At 40.5% G+C, this 26,189-nt stretch overlaps 1 protein-coding gene across 3 annotated transcripts in view; it reads left to right on the top strand.

Moving 5' to 3' along the window:
- The window catches only part of znf462 (zinc finger protein 462), a 52,449-nt gene that overhangs the window by 9,202 nt on the left and 17,058 nt on the right, over window positions 1-26,189 (top strand). For all 3 annotated transcript variants that reach the window (XM_088355627.1, XM_088355625.1, XM_088355626.1), the window contains exons 2-4: window positions 15,870-16,150; window positions 16,533-21,640; window positions 25,465-25,599. In XM_088355627.1, the coding sequence (XP_088211753.1) occupies window positions 15,910-16,150; window positions 16,533-21,640; window positions 25,465-25,599 (5,484 nt within the window). In that variant the 5' untranslated portion in view covers window positions 15,870-15,909. The remainder of the gene's footprint in view (window positions 1-15,869; window positions 16,151-16,532; window positions 21,641-25,464; window positions 25,600-26,189) is intronic.

Raw genomic sequence — 26,189 nt, 5'->3', positions numbered from 1 at the left:
GTGCATTAGACTAGTAAGTTGCATAAAATTAAAACTAGTAAGGGCTCGGGTTGAAAACGATCAAAAGTTCCGAATTTGTGCATTGATCGATCAATATCTTACTGATCACATTTGCATAGGATGCAGCGTGAATTGAACCTGGATTGTAGCAGAGAGCCCACCACAGCCTAGCCCAGGGGTAGGGAACCTATGGCTCTTTTCATGAGTACATATGGCTCCGAACTAAAATGTAACTATTGCACATCTCTCTGTAGCGTTCCAAAGTCAAGTTATTTCATTCCGATTTTGGTCCATATAAAGCCAAAGCAACTAAATGCAGAAGTTCGATAAGAAACCATTTAAACTGATGAAAAAAACCGCTGGCAAAGGACTTTGATTGGGTGAGCAGTACAGGTGGGAAGATCCCTGCGCACAGCGCAAGGCACTTCTCTCTCTCGCTCAGTGCAGTCTATACCAAAAGTGAATATGACGATATGCTTATCGTTTGCAGTAATTTGTGACATTTTTACAAAAGAACTTTGCATGTACATTGTTTTGAAATCGTTATTAAGGACAAATTTCACGGAAAAGAATTGCCTCAACACTCTTAAATGAAGGTGGAAGACAAACTGTAAATGGCATATTTACATTGATTTGGGACACAGGATTTGGCATTATCATTTCATACATTTGATTAAATCATCAAATGACGCACAGTGAAATAAAATGTGCTGGAGAATTACCTTTTTGTCTGAAAATATATGATGTGGCTCTCTCAATTTATTTTTATAACATTTTTAGCTTTTATGGCTCTTTGGGTAAAAAACGTTCCTGACCCCTGGCCTAGCCCCTAGACCACTATGGATACAGACAACACACGAAAAGGGTTTTATCTAATAATCACACTCTGTTGAGTCACAGTACCAAATTGTTGATGTTATTATTGGCTGGGTTGCAAGAATATTGTCAGACATTAAATTGGGCCGTGGTACAGAATCGCAACGTATATAGAACCACACAAGATTCTGAACTGAATGAAGAGAAAGGCGTTGTGGGAAATATTTTGGTCATCCTGCAAAGTATGAATAAACACATTGCCGCACTTATTCAAAATGTTTGTCACTTACAATGCTTAGTTAGATCAGAGGAAAAGTTCTAACTTAATTTTCAGCCGATTTTCAATCACTTTCTCTATTTTTGTTTCTCTAACTTGTACTGTGACTAAAAAGAATGTGATGATGAGATAAGACCTAAAGTTGTCTCATGTGCGGTGTTTTTCCCAGTGCTTAAATGTTACGTTCCGGCGCCATTCCGGCCGTGACATAGGTTAGATTCCCGTTGCATACAATGTTATGCAAAGGTAAACAAGCACCCATGTCCCTAGTGGGGCCTAGTGGTTAGGTTTAGGTGCTCTTATCTTTGCTATCTGCTTCGATTCCTGTTGACACCATTCTCATGAAAGAGTGGTCAGCAATAAATGTATCGACTGATCAATAACTGCTTAAAATTGGTCTAGCATTTGCAATTTTGTTTGCACAAGAGGCGCACGTTTCTGGCCAATTTAGGGATTTTGGATGCACCTTTTAGTCTAAAAAATTTGTTCATTTTCCATATAAAAAAATAAAAAGGATCCCTCGTATAGCATGCTACATGATGTTGTGTTAACACTAATTAACAAACACTTTACAGTCAGTGTGAAGATTATGTTTACGTAATCACAAATTAGCCTTCAAAGTTTTCAGGTTAGTATCATTCATTCAAAACGAAAGATAATTCAGTGTGAAAATGCCTCTGTTTTCACCCTAAATCATTCAGATGTGATCGGCACAGTTCTGAGGTCATGGGTTCAAATCCAGCCACCAGCTTTCCTGTGCATAGTTTGCATGTTCTCCCCTGAACTTGCGTGGGTTTCCTCCAGGCACTCCGGTTTCCTCCCACATTCCAAAGACATTCATGGCAGGTTAATTGGCCGGTCCGAATTGTCCCTCAGTATAAATGTGTGAGTGGGTTGTCTGTCTCTGTGTGCGCCGCGACTGGCTGGCAACCAGTTCAGGGTGTTCCCCTGCACTCTGCCTGAAAATGGCTGGGATGGACTCCAGCACCCCTGCGACCCTACTGAGGATAAGCGGTGCACATAATGGATGAACGGAAGTTAATCTCTGTAACCTATTTTATTCAGTTCATTGGATCATTAGCATAGTGCCATATTGCATTCAAACCAGGGATATAATATTTATAAGCACTGACATCCTCGTAGTAAATAGTGATTTTTCTCCTTTAATAAAGGGAAATTGTCTTTTGCAATAGAAATAATTTGTCGTTTCCTAATAAAGCAGACAAACAATACTATTGCACAACAATAATCCCACACACTTGTTTCTGTTATCTTTCAAAATTAATAGAATTAAAACTATCATTAATTACAATGAAGTGTTCATTATTCAAAACAGGATTACAGGATAAACACGTAATAAAGATTTTAAAAAAAGACAATGTTTACAAGGTACTGCTCATAGACTGACCTAAGTTGTAATTGGATCATAATGAAGTACAATGAAAATAGTGCAATGACATTTTGCTGCAACACTGTGCAAAAATAAGAATGTAGAATAAGATATGGATACAGTTAGACAAGTTATTTGAAAAAGCTCTGGTGTTGGCAGAACATAAGATGTCATTGGAGATGTGCACACCCAGGTGTTTGAAAGAGTGGACACAGTCCCCATTAATGATGAGTTTTTTTTAGGGTTGTATTCAATCAGTTTGCATTCCGTTAAATGTTATGAATTTTAAGTCAATTTGTATAAAATTAATACAATCATTCAGGAATGGATTATTTTATAATTAAAGACTTCCTCTTATTTTTTTGATCAACAAGGTTTTCTAAATGTGCCAATCCTTCTTGGCTTGCTCTTAAAAAACAAACATATTTTTAGTGCAATTGTTTTAAAGACAATATGTTGTTGAATAGACATGAATTTTAGTAAGGCACAGTAGAGTATGCAAACTACTGTTTTAAAATCAAACCACCATGTAAACCAAGTACTTTTTGAGTTAGCCTGTATTCTGACAAGAACATTACACTGTAATTGAAAATAAATTCGATTTTCTTACTTTAAGGGTATGTGTACGGATATGTGTTTGTGGGTGTACTGCTACTGTATGTGTGCATGATTCCCATCACTCTTCCTACTGGTCACTCTCATTGCACTCATCCATTCTTCTCCACCTGGGGCAGCGAAGGGAGTCTTGGACAAAAGCTAATTGAAATGCTCCAGTAAATGCTTTCTTGCCGTGATCCACAGCTCATGAGATGCAGGCTGCCTACTCTTCTGCTTCTCAACTGCTCTTGTTACACCATTCGCTTCCTTCTTGTTGTGTGTTTGCTCAAGAAAATTAATATTCGTGTAGCACAGGGGTCAGGAACCTTTTTGACAAAGAGACATGAAAGCAAAAATATCCAAAGCTAAACCATATTTCTTAAGACAAAATTCAACAAAATCGCCAAAACCTCTCCATAGACAAAAGCGCACATTTTATTTCACTGTGTAATGTTTGATGATTTGATCAAATGTATGATATAATAATGCTAGAGCCTGTGTCCCATATGAATATAAATATACCTCTTAAAATTTGGCTCCCTCTCGCAGTTACCCAATAGTTTTAAGGCTCATTTTGACTGCCAGTTATGTCTTAAATATTGGTTTCAAAATCAGGTGCGAGAAAAGTTCTTTTGTAAAAGTGTCGCAAAATACAGCAAACAAGGGTACCAAAGCATTTACCTTCGGTGCAGACGGCACTGGGCGAGGGTAAAAAGCTGTGCTCCCCCCATTCTTACCGCTCATCCAAACAAATTGCTCTAGAGCTACTAGGTTTTAGAAGTTTGTCTTTGGCTTTCCATCACTAAGTGTCTCGACAATGAAAATAGATTGTTTAATGAGCTTCCATATAAAGAATTATTTAGCGATTTTTAGCCAAAACTCGGTTTGTTGGTGTAAACTGTAGTTTAAATTGTGTCTTAAATATACGGACTTAACTCAATGCATCAGTGTTATCTAAGCTTCACACATGTGACAATCGACATCGCTTGTATCAATACATTAAATAATTGCACAATTTCTATTTGTTATCTGAGCCTTATGTACTCATGAAAAGAGCCTTATATGGCTCGCAAGCCATAGGTTCCCGACCCCTCGTGTAGCAGTTTCATGGTTCAATGCACTCTTCTGGGTTCTTTGTCATTAGTTTCTGAATTTGTGCTGTGCTGGTATATGATAATGTTGTGGTGATATGGAATGTTTTTTAGTGTGCTTGGGTTCAAATTCCAATCCTTGGTTTAACCCGAAGTGCTGCAGCTTCATGTTAGGGTTAAACTTCACAAGGAAGTGATGTGTGTGCGTGATAACGACAGAGCGAGAGAAAGGGTGTCTTTCCAGTTTCTGTTTTCAGTTGCCATGTTACACCACTGCCAAACTGGTTCCTCTTCTCTGCTTTCCATCAGAACATCAGCAATCCCAACGTTGCCTTGTGAGGAAAAAAAATAGCTCTGTGTCTTTACCGGCAGGCTTATTAACACTCTGAGCATTGTGCAACTGTAGTTTGGAATGGAGAAACATGTATTGTGGCAGATAAATGAAGTCCACTGACATGCTCAGGTTTAGTGCCCTAAATTCTGGATTTATAACCCTTCTTCTAGCAAGACACAGTGTATCCAAGCTATGTCAGACCAAAGCAGCTTGTGGTAGGGAGGGATACAGAAAAAAAAATCCCTGAATTCTTTGGAGACGCCCGTTCCTTGGGCAGTATGGTGCCACGGGACAAGGCCCTCATTGAACTGGAACAGGAGCAGTCTTGTAGAAAAGATCCACTGACTGGAAGCAACCGAGCTGTCCAAGGACGATTAAATATTTAGTACTTTGGAAAGGAGGTCTGTGTGGTAGGTTAATATTGATAGCTCTCTCATCTTTTCAAATTCACACTCCCCTCTTAACTTGTTGAACCACCTCTAGAGTTCCCAACCTGGGGAGGAACCTCTTCTAAACTTAGCTTGAGCTTTTTAAATAGCTTTCCCACCACCCTCCCAAGAATTCTTGCAGCAAACCGCTTGGGCTTTTTCAATCCTAATTGCATCCTGCGCCTTCTTACTCTCTTCCTTGGCTGCTTCTGGAATACTCCAGCATGCTGTGGAACTTCTCTTGATGCCTCTTAGCAGGAGTGTTTGCAGAGCTGACTTCCATGTATGCATACCAGTGTTTTCTGGCACTTTTCCATACAGGACCACTTACAGTGCAACCAGAAAGTATTCACAGCGCTTCACTTTTTCCACATTTGGTTATGTTACAGCCTCATTCCAAATTGTATTAATTTAATCTCTTATCTCAAAATTCTACACAAAATACTCCATTATAACAATGTGCAAAAAGTTTTTTTTTTTTTTACTTTTTTTGAATTTATTAAAAATAGAAAACTAATAAATCACATTTACATAGGTATTCACAGCCTTTGCCATGAAGCTCAAAATTGAGCTCAGGTGCAACTTTTTTCCACTGATCATCCTTGAGATCTTTCTACAGCTTAATTGGAGTCCACCTGCAGTAAATTCAGTTGATTGGACATGATTTGGAAAGGCACACACCTGTCTATATAAGGTCCCACAGTTTAGTGTGCATGTCAGATCACAAACACCAAGCATGAAGTCAAAAGAACTGTCTGTAGACCTATGAGACAGGATTGTCTTGAGGCACAAATCTGGGGAAAGATACAGAAAAATTTCTGCTGCTTTGAAGGTCCCAATGAGCACAGTGGCCTCCATTATTCGTAAATGGAAGACATTTGGAACCACCAGGACTCTTCCTAGAGTTGGCCGGCCTTCTAAACTGAGCGATCGGAGAAGAAGGGTCTTAGTCAGGGAGGTGACCAAGAACCCGATGGTCACTCTGTCAGAGCTCCAGCGTTCCTCTGTGGAGAGAGGAGAGCCTTCCAGAAGGACAACCATCTCTGCAGCAATCCACCAATTAGGCCTGTATGGTAGAGTGGCCAGACAAAAGCCACTCCTTAGTAAAAGGAACATGGAAGCCCGTCTGGAATTTGCCAAAAAGCCCCTGATTGACTCTCAGACCATGAGAAACAAAATTCTCTGGTCTGATGAGACAAAGATTGAACTCTTTGGTGTGAATGCCAGGCGCCATGTTTGGAGGAAAACAGGCACCGCTCATCACCAGGCCAATACCATCCCTACAGTGAAGCATGGTGGTGGCAGCATCATGCTGTGGGGATATTTTTCAGCAGCAGGAACTGGCAGACTAGTCAGGATAGAAGGAAAAATGAATGCAGCAATATATATAGATATCCTGGTTGAAAACCTGCTCCAGAGCGCTCTTGACCTCAGGCTGGGGCGAAGGTTCATTTTTCAGCAGGACAACGACCCAAAGCACACAGCCAAGATCTCAAAAGATTGGCTTCAGAACCACTCCGTGAATGTCCTGGAGTGGCCCAGCCAGAGTCCAGACTTGAATCCGATCGAATATCTCTGGAGAGATCTGAAAATGGCTGTGCATAAACGTCTCCCATCCAACCTGATTGAGCTTGAGACTTATTGCAAAGAAGAATGGGCAAAACTGCCTAAAGATAGGTGTGCTAAACTTGTGGGATCATATTCAAAAAGACTTGAAGCTGTATTTTCTGCCAAAGGTGGATCAACAAAGTGTTAAGCAAAGGCTGTGAATAATTATGTAAATGTGATTTCTTAGTTTTCTATTTTTAATAAATTCAAAAAAGTAAAAAAAAAAACTTTTTTACATTGTCATAATGGAGTATTTTGTGTAGAATTTTAAGATAAGAGATTAAATTAATACAATTTGGAATGAGGCTGTAACATAACAAAATGTGGAAAAAGTGAAGTGCTGTGAATACTTTCCGGATGCACTCTATAAGTAATATTTCTATTATTCTCACAAACTTATTTTAATACACGTTTAGCACACAGAGTTCATTATACTTATTTACTGGTAAGAAAACACTAATAACCAACTGTTGAACCACCAAATACTGTATATTATAGCTTTTACTATTTTTTGAGATAATCCAGTACATTATTGGATTGCTTAATGTAAGGCAGCAATATAGCTTCCTGTGGAAGATGCCAGGCTGGAATGCAAGGTTTCCTGGTGTGATTGTCCATATTCGAAAAAAAAAAAAAACACTTCCTGGTTTCTCTCCATTCCCTGTCCTTGGACATTCTACACAAGCATGAGACCTAAGAATTTGTGTTGGATGTCTGAGTAACTTGTTATTGTGTACAATAAGTTATTACCAATTTACAAAAATGATGGCTGCTTTATGTCTGACACAGCTGGCATCCAATCAATCACTCTAGTTTCACTCTGAAAAAAAAAACTTGTAAGTTAATAGGTACACTGACTGCCCACAGAATATTTTGTTCAGGGAAGTCCTTTAAAATGTTTACTATAACTGTAGTGTGTTAAAATAATTATAAAGTAATAAAGTAATAGTAATACATTGGGCTTAAATTCATATTTTATTACCCACTACTTTATAAAATAGAATTTGACTTGATTTATTTTCAGATAATCTAACCCTAGGGGGACTTGTATTTGTTGTCCACTGTACCATGGACATATTTTGCCAGCTTGTGTGACAGTGATTCAAATCTCTAAATTTAAAGCCAGTGGTTCCTAGCTTTTTCTCTGCAGCCATTTTCTTTACTTCTGCTGACCGCCAACTATAATGGTCTGCAAATGGAACCAGGAGGAGAAATTAAACATTTCCATCTGTGTAACCAGATTGCAGGCAGAGGCAGCAGCTCTTCTCTTTGTTCTCAAAGGGCCTAGGACCTCTAAAAGCACAAAATGGTCGACAGTTGTGCTACTGGTATTCCATCATGACATACTGCATGTCCTTGGCCACAGAGTGGCTGCAGTGTGAAATGGACCCCTTGGTGTGCAGCGTTGGCTCAGAATGTGCCTGTGATGAAGAAGATAATTCTGGCCTCCCCAAAAGAGAGATGAGGAAGCAGCCAAGTCAAGTGACTACACCATAGGAAGACTGAGCAGACTTTACACAACTCCAGCCATGCATGTCTGCTTCCTCTTATTGCTTCTCTAAACCCATTGGACTCTGTTCTTTGTAGTGCCTTAACACTTTTCTAAGGCTCTTTCACCAAAGGGATTGAAGGTTAACATCAAGAAAGGTTATGCTATTAAAGCTATAAATGAATACTCTATCAGCTTTGTAGAGCTGACTGAACATAAACCAATAGAGAAAACCTAATTGGCTTAAATTTAGGAGAAGCTGTTGATTGAGTTTCACTTAACTTTTTTTGTTTCACCAAAAGTCAGTGCCAACAATACACCCCTCAGTCTCATGGTGTAAATCTAGAATATTTCATGAATTGGTTACTTTAAAGACACACTAGATGGTCATTAATGCTCGCCCTAATTTGCTTGGTCAAAATCATGCTACTTATTGCTCAGTGTAACACACCTCACCCCTCCTCCCACCCCACTCCTTTTTTCAACTAGCTGAGCACTTGGAAAAACAGAAGGATACCCTTGGAGCAAGGTTACCACATTAGCTGCTTCTTCACCAATTTTTCATGTGGCTTTGGAGAGCAAACATGGCCTCGGTGAGTCATTATTAGAAAATGCCCATGAACAAAGATTTTTTTTAAAAAGTGCAGAATTCTGTTTGTCTGTCCTGGTGGTGGGCTGATGTCAGGTAGCCCATCTGTCACAGGGAGACGCTCTGACCTTGCAATATTGAGTACTTGGACATAGAATATGGGATTAGTGATTTGCTGCTGGGGCGATCCTTTTAAAAACACTTGGTTAGGTCATACATGCTGCTTAGCATGGCACATCTTATCTTAAATATCAGATACCAAACCTTGACAATTCCAGTGCTCTGTAAGTCAAAGCAGTCAACTGCATAAGGTTGTAAATTTGGTCCTTGAGAAGGATGGTCTTTGAGGCCCCATGTGGCGCGTTGCAGCGCTTCCTTTTTTATGTCCTGTGAATGTGACACCAGTGAAGGTCAGGCTGCAGACAGATCAGCAAAGCTCTCTGGATTGCAGCTCTGCACCTCCCATTTTCCAATGTCTCTTGAGGCACACTTGCTTTTTTGCTTGCTTGTCCTTAAAAAATCTGCTTGAACCCCCACCCCTTCTCAGAGACTTGAACACATTAGACAAGAAATTGTGTTTTTGCTGTGGAACATTTTTTTTTTTAATTTAGGTCAGTTTTAGTCGATTTCCACAGGAACCTGATCCTCTAAAACACATTTTAATTAGGTATGAACAATTTATATGACTGATTATTAGATGTCATGTTCTTTGAAATATCAAGCATTGATACTTAAAATATGACTGTTGTCATTGAAATTTGGTGAACCGTTTAATATAAGTCTTTCATACTGACAATCTCAACTAGTGATTTTTAATCATAGGCTGCCATGATTGACAGCTTGTGGGCTACAACAAAATCTTAAAATGTAATTTGGTGTGCTACGGGGCAACGTCTAATATGGCATGTCAGACTATTGACTATTGAAAACAAATTGAAATCGTGGTTGCTTCTTAATTACAGATATTTTTTACTTTACATCTGCAAGTTATGATTCAATTCATTGCTATAAAAACACTCCTTTCTTTTGCATTTTAATGAATGATGACTATAAACACTCATCATTGAAGATTATGGACATGTTCCATCTCTCATCTCGGAAGACATAGGAAATCATTGATTAGCTTGTGATAATCATATCTCATCTCAACTGTATTCAGAGACTGTCTTCCGAGATGAGAGATGGAATATCACTATCATAGCATCATGTGATAGTGTCATTTCATGAACCTTAGTCTTCTGCTAAAATGTTTAAGACGACAAACTGCCATACTGATTTGTCTTCTCAAAAGTGCTGAAATGTGACTGTTATTTATAAGTAATATGATCATCCAGACAATAAAAGCTGCATGCCTTCTGTTATATTTCAGGTTTGTAATTTGGTTATTGATTCTACTGGCAAAAGATTTTCACTCACGTTGCGTTTCAGAAGTGCTGTAGTCATTTTATAGGGTTAATAATAATAATAATAATAATTTCCTTTGTATTGTCATTCTTTGTAAGAACGAAATGTCGATACACCTGACCCGTTGTAGCGAGCCGATGCAGCCGCAGCCAACAGAGGGCGCCGCCATTTTACCAATGTTATAAGTCTTAGGTATGACTCGGCCGAGGCGCGAACTAAATTGTCGTTCAACCATGGACCATTCAATTGCTTTACGTGTCAGAGCTTGCGAAATTATATTTACAATAAATACCTTGCTGACTAATTAATGCATATTGGACCATTTTCTTGTAGACACCTATCTTACAGCACATTGACGTAAGAAATATTGTTAAATGTAAATCCCAATCCCAAGATTTAAACTGAGGCAGCATCTTCTGTGCTAGCCTAGTGGCAAATACTTCATGTAGATATTTTGGCAGTTTGCACAAGGCTAAGAATTACTGACTTCTCCTCTACTAGTCCTCATACTGTCCATCAATATTTGTTTCAGTTTGTAACTGTGTAATTAAGTTTGTTATTGAGTAGTATATTGTGATTATGTGATGGAACATATCTTTAAAGAATTGATGAATGGAAACATGGATTTGGCCTTGCAATATAATGCACAATTGGACATTTTCTTAAATAAAAGGCTTTCTTCGTAAACATCACCCCTATCAAGTCAAGTCACATTAATTGTATAGCCCTTAATCACAAACATGTCTCAAAGGACTGCACAGGATTGCAATGACACGATTGCCTCATCTTAAACGCCTCATCTTAAACTCAAAACCTCAGCGTGAGGAAAAAAGAAATCTTGAGAAGATCCCCCCTACCAGAATGGCCAGGGTGGAATAGATTTAGCATTGGGTCACAGTACACAAACATAATAAACATCAATAAAAGAGAACACTTGGTAACATGTTGAAATTTGTCTGGAAAGTGCATGACAGCAACGACGCCTCAAGCCTGTAAACTACCGTATTTTCCGCACTATAAGGCGCACCGGATTATAAGGCGCTACAATGGGAACGTCGACAAAACAGTCAGGTAGTTCAGTCAAACTTATTACCCCCTTAACATTCCGAAAGCTTGCAAAGAAGCAAATACGTGTCGTAGACACGTGCGGATGCGGTGTCCGTACGATGTCATTCAAATGGATCGTTCCAAATAGAATTCGGAAGATTAATGTCTTGGGATCCAAGAAATGCCAACCATTCCTTAGTTTCTATTTTATTTTTCGCTCGCAGCTTTACTGTGCATATGACAATAAACACTAGGAATTGAGTTTAATTTAAAAATAGAACACATCAAGATCAGTCTGAAACAAGATACTGGGAAAAATATAAGCCGGAGTAGCTCACCAAAGTCGTTGTGTTCAATAATAATGTGCAACCATGGTCCTCTTATATCCGTGAGTGTAGTAAATCCAGGAGAGTAAAATATTTACAAATACAGTACAGAATAGTAAAGCTTCCCATCTCAGCTGGCTGGTCGATGCAGGCGTTGACAAGCTTTAGGTCAGACGCTGGTCTGACTCATCTCAAATCGTCCTTCTCACAACCAGCCAGGCAGTCTGAAAAAGACAGGACCATCCAAAATATGAGGTGGGCATCAATCATAAGCTTTTGAATAGAAGTGCGTCTTAAGTGTAGATTAAAAAACCTCCACAGAGGTTGCAGATCTTATCTCCAGAGGCAGAGCATTCCACAGCACCGGGGCCCCGATGGAGAACACTCTCGAGCCTGCAGACTTCTTGGCTCTCTGAGTCACAAGTAGACAAGCATTTTAAGAGCAGAGGCTCCGTGCAGGGACATAGGGGGATATCAAATCTGAGAGATAAGAGGGCGCGAGTCCATGCAAACATTTGTATGTTAGTAAGAGAACCTTAAAGTCACATATTAAGTGGACTGGGAGCCAGTGCGAGTTGGCCAATACAGGAGTAATATGTTCAAACTTTTTTGTCTTAGTCAAGAGTCTCGCTGCCACATTCTGAACCAGCTGCAAACCTTTGATGCTAGACATCGGGAGACCAGAAAGCAATACATTACAGTAATCAAGCCGAGAAGTAACAAACACATGAATTAGAACCTCTGCATCTGATTGGGACAGCATCGAACGCATCGAAAATGTATCCTGGCGTCCATTCTGTAGTCTTTTGTTTACCATCACTGTGGGCTAAGAATGTATTCATGAAGAAAAAAATGGCAGAGCCATTTAATCTTTCTTTTTTAGACACATTTCTAAAAATTGTTTGGAAGGACAGGTTGGCATTTTCTGCAATTCCACCCTTTCTTCACTCAAGTGTCATGGTTGTTTTTTTTTCTAATCACCATAAGTTTAAACTTTGTTTGAATAAGAAGGTCAGTCAGGTCAGATCAGGTTTTCCTTGTCTTTCTTTTTTTCTTTCTCATTGTTGTTATCTACAACATGCCACCTGATAAAGAGCAAACCTCCCGTCAAGCTCACAACGTAGGCATTCAATGCTATTGTTTTTAGGACATGATGTCTTTGGGACTTCTCCAGGGACATTGATTCATATTTAGGAATCTTCATAGCAATCAGAGTGACAAGAAAGCAAGTTGCTCAGGTAAAACTTTTGTCAGTGGGCCAAAAGTAGCGCATAGTCGATGAAAGTATACACATAGTGGTTAAAATCAAATGTCAAGACTTTAAAAAAATATATAAGGGAATGAGACTCATTACAAAACTTTAACTACTCCAGTAATGAGGTGGCACAAGTGTGTACTCTCTTATAAATAGAAATGTGGTGTTTCGCTTGATTGGGAAAAAGGACTGGATCTTGTTTCATGTCTTAACTAAAAAGTACTTGCCTGTGGAAGTGGTTCATTGATGTTATGATTATTACTTTTTATGATGTGCACTATTATTTAATAGTACTCACCGACAGAGGGATAGGATAAAATTCAAACAACCCTCTTTTTTTGTATACTAAATCCTTTGTACGATGTCACAGAGCGCTGGTTTCGCTCCCTGGTTGTTATAGGTTGTTGCTGTAGTGCTATATTATTGTGTCATGGAATTTATAAAAAAAATGGAGTAATCTATTAAATCACTTTGTGGTTAGGAATAAAGGGGATTCTATTGTAATACTTTTTCTATTTCATTCTTTGCGACAAATAGATCATTTTCAACATGTATGAAATGGTTCCTTTTTTGGATCTTTATCAAGAGAAGTCAACCGGTTCAGCGTGTCCCCTGCCCACTGCCTGAAGACAGCTGGGATGGGCTCTAGCACCCCTGCTTCCCTACTGAGGATAAGCCTTGCAGATAATGGATGGATGGATGGATAAAGATACGTTCTATGGATTATTATATCGACTCACTGATTTCAATGCAGGATCCAAGCTGTTCGAACTGACTGATCAAAGGTCATAATTTTTTTGTGTATACACATGGGCTGTGTGGCAGTAGATCTGTTAACTAGAATACAAGTAGGTAAGAACAACACACTGTATGTGTAAAGAATTTACAGATAACCGTTTTTGTGGAAGTCCCTGCATGCTTCATGACCTAGGGATGTTCAGAAAAACATGGTGGACCTAAAGTAGCTTACAAAATACAGGGTTATAGGGACAAACATAAGTTAAATGTTATACGTTATGACTTATCCGGTATGCCATTGTAGTTTTGGTGGTGCATTTTATTGGCTCAAACGGTCAGACGGCAGGTTTACTTCTTAGGAGTTTTGGTTGAAGATTGTTCACGTCACACTGAACAGCTAACAGTCCCCATACTGCTAACTTTTAGACTTTTTTTTACTTGAGAACATGAGATAGGAGTAATAGCCAAGAGTTGGGAACGAAGCCACAGCACTTCTAATCAGCTTAATGCTGGCTTACTCAAAGGCCCTCTTTCAGGCTGTGCAGCTGCAGAGTGGAGGGTGTGACTACTAGCAGAGCTCGCAGATGCAGCGAGACCGGTTGGTGATTAACAAAAGTTTGCAGACTTTGGAATCTGGGGAGCCCAGTCTGATGGCTTTGTCCTGCACTACTCTCCACAAAAAAAGATATTCCAGGTTGTTCTGTCACGCTGCCTGCTCCTCCCACCCCTCTCATTCAGGCCAGCAAGATCCCCCTTTTGCCCCTTCCCTTGCTCTCCTGAGGGCCTGCAAAACTCTCAGATAAAGAAGTTCAAACATGCCCTGCATTTTTAGATCCTCTTGTGGAATGTCGTCGACTGCTTCCACTAAACGCGTGGAAGAAGTGAGGCTTCACTTCTGTCTTTTTCCACAAAGGGTTGTCACAGCCCTGCCATAGCACACACTCTAGCGTCTGAATCTCCTGATGTGTTAGATAAAGTCCTGAGAAATAAGAGTCGTGCTGGTGTGATTGTGAGATGCATTCTGCTGAGTTTTGTTGTACATCTGGCAGATAGATTTCTGTCAGCACTTCCGCCTGGCCTTTTTTTCCCATTTAGGAATAGGATCAGGTCTGTGGGTCCATTTTGTGCTGCTGCCTGAACACCTAAATACACAGAGTTAGCTCTTAAAATGGCTGCGCTTGAAGCTCAGCCCAGAGGCGGATCTGAGCAACTCAGTCACTGCCTGTGAGAGCTCCAGCTGACTAGATGAAAGCCGATGTAGTATCACCCCCATCAACATACTGTGGCAAAGTGTAGCCTCTGCCAATTCCTGGCAGATGGTGTTTTTCACAACCCCCTTTATGTATTGATACCCAAGTCAAGAATACTGGTATTTGGAGGCCACTTTGTGGAAAACGGTGTTGAAATGCCAAGTGAGCAGGGTGCGGCTGTAACATGATTCCTGTAACAATGGATCTCCTGCTAGCTCAGGGCCATTGTGCCTCACGTGGAGTTCTTCCCAGGTCGACCAGTCGCACGTGGAAAGCTGGTTGGAATCTGCCACACTTACTGGATTTCTGGATTTTCTGTTGCTCAAGTCAGCATTGTGAATGGCTATGTGAAAGGTTTAACTCTTTACTTATAAATGAGAGGAATTCTTGCCAGTGATGAGAGATCTTGTCCTTGACTTTTTGCAGTGAGAAAGTGATGTTTTTTCTCGTATCAACTTCCAAATAAAAAAAAGAAGAAACACACACAATAGAGCCAGCACATGGCAGCATTGTTTAAAATAATAATAATGTTTCAGTCATTGCCAAAGAAAAACTAATCAGAGCGTTGTTTCCATCAAATTCCATCAATTTCACAAAAATATTGTTTTCAGCCCTTTTTTTTCGTACAAAATAGGACATTTTGAGGAAACACACCAATCAATTGTCTCATCTTTCTAATTGTAGTTTCTGTTAAATCAGTCTGAAGACAAAATATTTTATATTTATGTGTTTGTTAGAATTGAAAAAATTCTAAGTCACACAGTCTAGGACATTTAAAATATCTTTTGTTCAGATATTTACAAAAACTGTGATTTCAAGCAATTAATTTCAGATGCTAGTTCCTGGACAACATTTCAAATCGTCGGTAAAACTAGGTAGAATGTGTACAAACAATTCTTCCATAATCGTGTATGAATGCATTTGAAACAGTTTAACAGAATATTCTGCTCAATATGTTTTTCTGTAAAGCTGCTGTCCAACACTTTGTCAAGGCTGAAGCTTGCCATAATCCCACCGTGGTACCCTAATTGTTCTTGGGATGATGCTACAGGCACAATTGTATCAATCCATCATGTGTTAGTAGACATATCCTTATTATTTTTGTTGTTCCCCGAGTTGACGACATTTTGTTATTCAACAATCTTTGAAAAATATGTGCACTTGATTTCTTGATACCAAAAGCAACAAGTTATTGTATGTTTTGACCTCGATACATTTTCTTATTTGCAGGTTTCCCTGCTTTTCCAGGGAGTGTTTCCCCCTTTTGGCAATGGAGGGACTGCAATGCGACGGCTGTGACTTTCGCGCCGATACAAATGACGAATTGAAGAGCCACATTCAGGAAGTGCACACAGCTTTTCTGCAGCCCACAGATGCAGAAGATCCTGACTTACTGAAAGATGGGGAGGAAGATGACGATGATGATGTCATGGAGGTAGAGGAAGAAGCAGGACAACAGGAAACCAGAGACAAAGATGACGAGAATTGCATACCTCCCGATGATGGAAAAAGTAAGCCTCCCACATCAACAAGTCACAGTTAATTTGTTTGGGTACATAGTTTTGCATAAAAGTCTTTGCTATAGGTGTGTTTTTTGAAGAGGGTCAAGACATGGACTCATTGTACTGAAAACGGATTAAAAATGGAAAACACAGGTTTACTTAGATTTGATAAGTATATGTTTGTCATTAAATGAAACACCTTAAATTAGACATATTGAATAAAAATGTACAAAATAAGAATTGTTCCAAGGTGACAATTACCAACCCTTGCATTTGTTTTAATTGAACACAAATTGACCCTTAGCTACATTCTGATAAAAATAAAAAAGTATTTTCTCACCTGAATTATTATAAAATTCAGTAACAAATAATAAAACATCTTTTTGTACAGGTCCCAACTCTGCCAACAGCTCCAGCAAGGCATCCCCGAAACAAACCGCTGAGACACATCTACTGTTTTACCAGTGCAAGTTCTGTGTCCGTTACTTCAGATCTAAGTCGTTCCTAAGGAACCACAACAAAAAGGTGCACAAAGTTGACGAGGAAGATGCAATCTCACAGATTTCTTCTCAGACTGACAGCTCCAAGGTGTATTCCTGTCAGTATTGCACATACAAGACTCCACGCAAAGCAAGAATGATGAAACACCATGATATGTATCACAGGCAAATTCCCTCAAATTTCTCTGGGGTTGTTTCAGAGAGCATCGACCCTGATGAGGAATCAAGTTCATCAAGCGACCTCCTAAAGGAGACGCTAGCCTGCAAATTATGTGACTATCATACTGACCAGAAGGCCAACTGGACCAACCACATGGTCGAGGAACACGGTGACAAAGTTAATACAATGTCTAGTATTGCTACCGAGGAACAAGATGCATGTGCAAACTCACCTAAACCGGATTCCCTTTCCCAAAGCCCTACTAGATCAAAGCTAGCTTTGACTGAGGATAATGAGGAGGCAAGGGGAAGATTCCTTGAAAATGCAGTAGACCAAATTTCTGCGGTTACACCCCTCAATCCAGAATGCTCTCTTTCACCCAAGAATCCAAACAGTAGTTGTGAGATAGAGGCCAGATTAGTAACTGAAGACGACTCAAGAAGCAGCTTAGAGGGTGAAGATGAAGAGCTAGGAGATATAGATGACCCGAACTACACTGGAACTCTGTCGGCAGATGCAAAACAGCTGTTGTCAGATGAGGACAATAAACTGCTAGAGACAAAAGGAATCCCTTTCAGGAAGTTCCAAAACCGTTTCCAGTGCCCCTTTTGCTCCTTCCTTACCATGCACAGGCGTAGCATTTCGCGCCACATTGAAAACATCCACCTTTCTGGTAAAACCACAGTATATAAATGTGATGAATGTCCTTTTATTTGCACCAGCCCTCTTAAATTAGGCACACACAAACAGAGCCACAGTTCCTCCGATGTGGAGACCATGGACCTGACAAGTGATAGCCCAGAACATCACGACAGCACTGGGGAAGCAGTCAATGGGGGCAATGTAATTATGTCCAAAATGAATGGAAAAAAGTCAACCAGTGTGTTAAATGACCAACAGAATCCACACCGTTGCACACTCTGCAACTACTCCACCGCCACTCTGAAAGGACTTAGGGTTCACCAACAGCACAAGCACTCCTATTGTGATGACATGGATCCCACTGCCTTTGAAAGTCAATTGGCCGACCAGCTAGAAATGGATCTAGCCGCCTCACCAACCTGTTTACAAAAGACCCAAACCTCCATACTAGGGCTCGCTAACAAAAAATCCTTAGTCTGTGGTAAACGAGCAAGGAAGTCAATCAATGACCTTCCTTTGGATTTGTCCTCAATAAAAAAGAGAACAAGAATTGATGAAATTGCGAGCAACCTTCAAAGCAAAATAAGCCAAAGCCAGCAAGACTTGATCATAAATCTGGATGACATTGATGACGAGGACTTTGCTGACCATAACAGCAATGTTGACGGTAAAAATGCTATTTTTGCATACAACATAATTGAGCCTCACTCAAGGGATTCACCTCTCAAAGAAGGAAGGATAGGTAAAAGAAAGAGCTACCCAAAGTCCAAGTCCAGCAGCTTTCCTTTGTCCATGACTCTCTCTGATGACTGTGAAAACATTTCAGGTGACATGATTGATAGCCAAGAGGCTGCACAAGAGAACTATTCTGGAGATCCGGGGATGGTACGTTTCTATTGTAAACACTGTGAATATTACAACAAGTCTGCTCGGAGCGTCAGCACCCATTACCAGAGAATGCACCCCTACATCAAATTCAGTTTTAAATACATTCTGGATCCCGAGGACCAAAGCGCGGTGTTTCGCTGCTTGGAATGCTACATTGAGTACACCAACTACAACGACCTACACCAACACTACATGGATCACCACCCAGAAGCCAGCAATGTCCTCAACTTCAACCAGCCCAATTTGGTTTACATGTGTCGGTTCTGTTCGTACACAAGCCCCAATGTGCGAAGCCTGATGCCTCACTACCAAAGAATGCATCCTACTGTAAAAATCAACAATGCAATGATCTTCTCCAGCTATGTTGTGGAGCAGGCGCACAAATCTGGAGAATCACAAACTTTGAGGGAGATATTGAACTCAGGCCCCAAAACATTTGGCTCCTCAACATCCACGCTGAGGGCTTCGTCAAGCCCATTGCTTAAAAGTGTGCCCAAGACCCCTGAATTGGGGACAGAGACGGATTCCCTCAAAGATAACAGTGTTGTTATATATGATTGCGATATATGTTCTTTTTCTAGCCCCAACATGCACTCGGTTCTGGTCCACTATCAAAAGAGACATCCTGAGGAAAAAGCATCATATATCCGTATACAGAAATCTATGAGGCTGGTCTCTTCAGATCAACCCATCACCAATTCCTCTTTTAACTTAAACACATCAAAAACAACCAAAAAATCAAGTGTAGCATTGTACGGATCAGATGAAGATATGTTCTACTGTAAACACTGCATATACAGCAACAAATCTGTTGTTGGTGTGTTGGTGCATTATCAAAAGAGGCACCCTGAAATAAAGGTGACCGCCAAATACATTAAACATGGAGCCCCCACCCCTGGCTTGCTGAAACTAATTGACGAATTAAAAATCACCGCACCTAAGCAGTTTTTGTCGTATTCTCCCAACAACAACAGTCATGATGTTTTGAAGAACTCAAGTCAGAAACCGGGGAGTGGAGACAAGTGTGAGGACGAGCTGTTTTTCTGTCAACATTGTGATTACGGGAATAGGACTGTCAAAGGAGTTCTTATTCATTACCAAAAGAAGCACAAGGAGGCTAAAGCAAATGCTGATCTAGTGCGTCGTCATACTGCTGTTGTCCGGCGTCAGCGTGAGAGTGCACAGTCCAACAGCATCTCTTCTGCCTCCATGGCTACCCCTGCGGATCCTGAAAACACTGCACCACTACGTTCTCTGAAGTGCCGACACTGTGCCTACACATCCCCTTATGTATATGCCCTCAAGAAACATCTGAAAAAGGATCACCCTACTGCTAAGGCGACAGCATTGACAATTCTACATTGGGCTTACCAAGATGGCATTCTAGAGGCGGGCTATCACTGCGAGTGGTGCATTTACTCCCACACTGACCCACAAGGCCTACTTCTCCATTACCAAAGACGCCACCCAGAACATAATGTGGACTATGCTTATATGGCTAGCAAGCTGTGGGCAGGGCCAGAAACAACCCGACATGGAGGGAACCCCGAAACAAAACATTACAAATGTAAGGACTGTGCCTTTGAGGCTTGCTCTGTATATGACATAACGAGTCACTATCAGGCAGTGCACCCTTGGGCAGTCCAAGATGATGAATCTGTGATTTTGGATATCATTAATGGAACAATTTCAGCTGAGAAGACATCCAAAGTACATGCGTCTTCAAATTGCAAGTCTGTTGAGGATAATGGCGCTCTCTGTATTGCCACACCACCTCATGAAAGTAACACACATCATGCTCACCCACGTTTGTCCATTTCAAATAATCCCTATCAGTGCACAGTGTGTCTCTCAGAGTACAACAGCCTTCATGGCCTCCTCACCCATTATGGCAAAAAACATCCTGGTATGAAAGTCAAAGCGGCAGACTTTGCACAGGAAGCAGACATTAATCCCAGCTCTGTGTATAAGTGTCGCCACTGTCCTTATGTGAACTCCCGCATCCATGGTGTCCTCACCCACTACCAGAAGAGACACCCATCGGTGAAAGTCACAGCAGAGGATTTTGCAAATGACATTGAGCAAATAGCAGACAAAAATGAGCCGGAGGACAAGAGTAAGACTCAAAGGCAAGGATACGGTGCATACAGGTGTAAAATGTGCTCATATACGCACGGGACACTTGAGAAACTCAAGATTCACTACGAGAACTATCACAATCAGTCTGCCACAGAAATTTTTAGTCCCAGTTTGACAGATTTCTTGGTAACTCAAGACACGGAGGCTGTAGCAGAATGCAGCGCCAGTCAGATGTCAAGTGCAGACAAAGTACAGGAGGACAGTGATGTGGACCTCTCCCTCTCGCAGTTACCAGTCAATAAGCCAGAAAAGCATGCCGTGTTTAAGTGTCAGCTTTGCAAATACTTCTGTTCCACCCGCAAAGGAATTGCACGACACTATCGTATCAAGCACAACAATGTTCGTGCACAGCCTGAAGGTAAAAACAATGTATTCAAATGTGCGCTGTGTTCATACACCAACCCAATTCGTAAGGGCTTGGCAGCACATTACCAGAAACGCCACGATATTGACGCTTACTATACCCACTGTCTTGCTGCTTCCAAGACAATGACTGAGAAACCCAGCAAAGTAATACTACCACCCAACTCAAATCAGGAGAATTCTGAGATGAGTGAAGAAGTCCGCTTGGCCGTAGAAAAACGAAAGTGTTCTCTGTGTCCTTTCCAGGCATTCAGTAGAAAGAGCATTGTATCACATTATATTAAACGCCATCCAGGTGTCTTCCCCAAGAAGCAGCACGCCAGTAAGCTGAGTCGTTACTTTACTGTCATCTATGCTAAAGAACCAGAGAAACAGGAAAATAGTCTTGTGGAAGAGGATAACAAGGAGGTGTTGCTGGAATCTCCCGATTTAGAGGAAGATGGGGACTGGCTGCCATTTAGGTGTCTTAAATGTTTCCGGTTGTCCTTCAGCACCGGCTTGCTCCTGTCTATGCATTACAACGACCACCACAGGGAGGACTTCAAGAGGGACTTTTCTGTTTCACCAGATCCAGAGAGGGAATTATCCTTTTCGCCTGATCCTGATGATGACTATGATCTTGATGCATCAGAATCCTTCCAGTGTTCTCATTGCGAGCTGAAGTTTCTGTCACTCCCCCCACTTGCCACACATCTGCTCAACCACAATGAAGAATTTCAGAAAAGGGCTACTAGGCATGAGAGGAGGCGCCAGCTTCTCAGCAAGCACAAAGCAGTAGCAGCGTTACCTGACGACAAGTCTGAGAAGGTAAGGGGAACAATTTCTTTTATCTATTATTAATGATACAATCTACAGGGAGTGCAGAATTATTAGGCAAATGAGTATTTTGACCACATCATCCTCTTTATGCATGTTGTCTTACTCCAAGCTGTATAGGCTCGAAAGCCTACTACCAATTAAGCATATCAGGTGATGTGCATCTCTGTAATGAGAAGGGGTGTGGTCTAATGACATCAACACCCTATATCAGGTGTGCATAATTATTAGGCAACTTCCTTTCCTTTGGCAAAATGGGTCAGAAGAGGGACTTGACAGGCTCTGAAAAGTCAAAAATAGTGAGATATCTTGCAGAGGGATGCAGCACTCTTAAAATTGCCAAGCTTCTGAAGCGTGATCATCGAACAATCAAGCGTTACATTCAAAATAGTCAACAGGGTCGCAAGAAGCGTGTAGAAAAACCAAGGCGCAAAATAACTGCCCGTGAACTGAGAAAAGTCAAGCGTACAGCTGCCAAGATGCCACTTGCCACCAGTTTTGCCATATTTCAGAGCTGCAACATCACTGGAGTGCCCAAAAGCACAAGGTGTGCAATACTCAGAGACATGGCCAAGGTAAGAAAGGCTGAAAAACGACCACCACTGAACAAGACACACAAGCTGAAACGTCAAGACTGGGCCAAGAAAATTCTCAAGACGGATTTTTCTAAGGTTTTATGGACTGATGAAATGAGAGTGAGTCTTGATGGGCCAGATGGATGGGCCCGTGGCTGGATCGGTAAAGGGCAGAGAGCTCCAGTCCGCCTCAGACGCCAGCAAGGTGGAGGTGGGGTACTGGTATGGGCTGGTATCATCATAGATGAGCTTGTGGGGCCTTTTCGGGTTGAGGATGGACTCAAGCTCAACTCCCAGTCCTACTGCCAGTTTCTGGAAGACACCTTCTTCAAGCAGTGGTACAGGAAGAAGTCCGCATCCTTCAAGAAAAACATGATTTTCATGCAGGACAACGCTCCATCACACGCATCCAAGTACTCCACAGCGTGGCTGGCAAGAAAGGGTCTAAAAGAAGAAAAACTAATGACATGGCCTCCTTGTTCACCTGATCTGAACCCCATAGAGAACCTGTGGTCCCTCATCAAATGTGAGATTTACAAGGAGGGAAAACAGTACACCTCTCTGAACAGTGTCTGGGAGGCTGTGGTTGCTGCTGCACGCAATGTTGATCGTGAACAGATCAAAGCACTGACAGAATCCATGGATGGCAGGCTTTTGAGTGTCCTTGCAAAGAAAGGTGGCTGTATTTGTCACTGATTTGTTTTTGTTTTGTTTTTGAATGTCAGAAATGTATATTTGTGAATGTTGAGCTGTTATATTGGTTTCCCTGATGAAAATAAATAATTGAAATGGGTATACATTTGTTTTTTGTTAAGTTGCCTAATAATTATGCACAGTAATAGTCACCTGCACACACAGATATCCTCCTAAAATAGCTAAAACTAAAAAAGCCCCACTCCAACTTCCAAAATATTCAGCTTTGATATTAATGAGACTTTTGGGTTCATTAAGAACATGGTTGTTGTTCAATAATAAAATTAATCCTCAAAAATTCAACTTGCCTAATAATTCTGCACTCCCTGTAGATATAGTGCTCCATATTTGGTGCAACTTGTAAACTGTGTATCAAAATGGAGCCAAGACTAAAACCATAAGTCCTTGTTCTCCAGGGTCATGTTTGGAAATTGACTGACGCACAAGCGCAACTCTTAAAGTGATTGTATTTAAAGGTGTTATGATCGTGCACTGCTAGACTTTCACTTTTGGTAAACACCATTGTTAGTTCGTGGGGTTTGATCATCTAGAGCTCAGAAAGAGAGTTGGAAACTAGTGTAGCCAGCAACAGAAGAAAACGAAACATTTGAAGCACATGATGCTAGTTAGCTGCTTTACAATATACGGTTTGATGTTGCTCTCTGTTTAGTGAACACACAACACTCAAAAGTGATTTTCCAAAAGGCAAACTTTGACGTGTAATGGCTGTAGTTTTTTTGTTTGTGTATTAGCTTAAAGGAAGAGTGTGTAATATTTTGTGCCTCCTAGTGGTACAAAAATCTTACATTCAGTAAAAAAAAAAGGATTCGAATACTTTGCAAAAATGTCTGAACTATCATACCAATGTTATTTTTAGGTCAAGAAATTTGTATTCATTTTACATAGTGGAATCCCAACATAAGGTCGCTGCCATGTTTATCTGGCAACTTGTTGCTACGCTGTGCTCTTAGGGCGCTGGTTTTCATTCGCAATGGACACTATAGTGCCATCAAGTAGTAAATAATTGCAATCCGGGGCTTTAACTGGATACCTGCAATCCAGCATTGCAACATGACCAAAGTTAGAATCAAGTTTAAACCTTTTTTTGTGGCCTCGTATGGCGGGTACACAACATGATGATGAATAGCGCGAGTTGAAATCAGGGAAAAGTAATTGTTTTGTTCATGTAAAATATTTATTTTAAACTAGTGAATAGGTGTCAAACCCACGGCCTGCACGCCACATACGTCCCAGCGAATAATTATATCCGGCCTGTGACTTCATTTTAAATACATTTATTTTAATGGTCCGGCAGATAACTCAAACTACAGGTCTCATAATACAGCGCTTCAGCTGCCTTGACCTCTTGGACAATTACACTTATCAATCGAGTTAGCTGTAGCCTGACCAGCGCAGGCACCTTTAAAACTATCTACTGTCAAACAACACGTCAGCCATTTGAAAAACAAGACCGGGAGGTGCATTAACAGTGAGTTTTTAGTGTCAGGAAATGAAGACATGTCGTCTTTAGACGAGATTTTATGTAACTGGAGGCTAAATAGACAAGAGCGCGTTGACGTTTCTGCGGCTGTGGATTACGCGGATGGTAAACCCTCAAAATAGCCGAGAGAAAAGTTGATTCTGAAAACTGAGCCGTTCAAAACGAAGGAAGGCTGAAAATATGTTTACTGACATTGCTATGTGCTAATGTGGTCGTAATTAAGGAATATAATGTAAAACGGCACTACGAGACAAAACATCAGGATAAGCTGAAACACCTGAACGCAGAGCAGAAGATGCAGAAAGATGAGGAGTTACAGAAGAATATGAAGATCCAGCAAACGCTTTACACCAAACAAAATTCCAAAGTGTAAAGCACAAATTTGATTTATATTTCCATTTCTTTCTTATATTTTGAATATGTATAGTTTTGACAGGAGATACTTTGATGGAGAGCAAAGTATTTTAAGTTATTTAATGTTTAAGTTTGTTTATCCTGGAATAATATACTGTTATTTTGAATTCAAATTTATTGGGAAAAAAAACGCCAAGTTTTAGTTTATTCAATAAATATTTATCCTGTTTGGCCCGCGATCAAAGGTCTGCTTTGAGCTTTGGCCTTATGTGCAATTGAGTTTTGCCAACCCTGCTTTAAAGGGTCAATTCAGTTAACACGTGATTCTAAGTGTGAGTTAATAGGGTTCAATAATGAGTTTATATATATATATATATATTTTTTTTTTAAATCTTGTCTCACAATAAAACCAAAAACTTTCCTACTGCACATTATTAAAAAAACTAAAGTCACAGCACTTCTTATGAATATAAATAATGTGTGAGAGTATCCCTCATGCCTGCCTCAAATGTTCAACTTCTGTCATCTTAAAAGTCCAAGTTTTGTTCTAACTGTGATGGAAGTAAATACAACGACATCAACAATGTAAAACAGAAAGGTTTTAGTCCTGTAGTAGCATATGCTAAATTAAATGAATGACAAGTGTGTATTTTCCTGTGTGTGCATTTGTCTGTCTGCGTGGCTTTTGACAGGAAAGCTGTGCAAACAAAACTCCTATAGGCTTTAGGTGCAACTTTTGTGTTGAGGTGCACACAACCATCCGAGCAATCTGCAATCATCTGAGAAAGCATGTCCAGTATGGGGAGGTCAAAGAAGGACATGTCAAGGTAAATTAAGCTATTTGAAGCACCTTTCCCCACAAACAACAACATATAGTGACAACACTGACTTGTGAGATAAAGCTGGCACAAATCAGAATAAAAAAGATGGGCTAGTTGTTACCTTACCTGGTAACTGAACTAAACAATGAAAGGGCCTGGAGGAAAATAATGATTGGTTGCAGGACATTTAAAGTGCTCACTGGGTAAACAAAAATCAGTCTCATAATCACACACCTCGGTACAATTTAGAAGGTTCAATAAACCTATCACACATATTATGTGTTGTAGGCAAAAAATAGAAATGATGGAAGAGCTTGTCCAAATATTTTCAAGTTTCATGAGGATATTAAGTTTAGTCTATGTGTGTTTTCCCTTTCTTGGTAACTCAATGAAAAGCCTTGTCAGCCTTTCTGACTTAACGGCAACCCATACGTTGCTTATTGTTTCCCAGTGTTCTGTTTTTCATGATGCATGTATCTTAGTCTTACCCATTCGCTCTTGCTATCAAACAGCTGTCTGTTTCTCCTTCAGACAGCACAAGAGAAGAGAGAGTACGTGTTATTGCTTTGAGGCTGGTGGCAGTTGTCCGTTGGAGC

Source organism: Urocampus carinirostris, chromosome 16 (assembly GCF_059441175.1).
Source record: "Urocampus carinirostris isolate Australia breed hairy pipefish chromosome 16, RoL_Ucar_1.0, whole genome shotgun sequence".
Taxonomy (NCBI): Eukaryota; Metazoa; Chordata; class Actinopteri; order Syngnathiformes; family Syngnathidae; genus Urocampus; species Urocampus carinirostris.
Note: the sequence above shows the minus strand (reverse complement) of the source record. Positions and strands in the feature narration are given on the sequence as shown.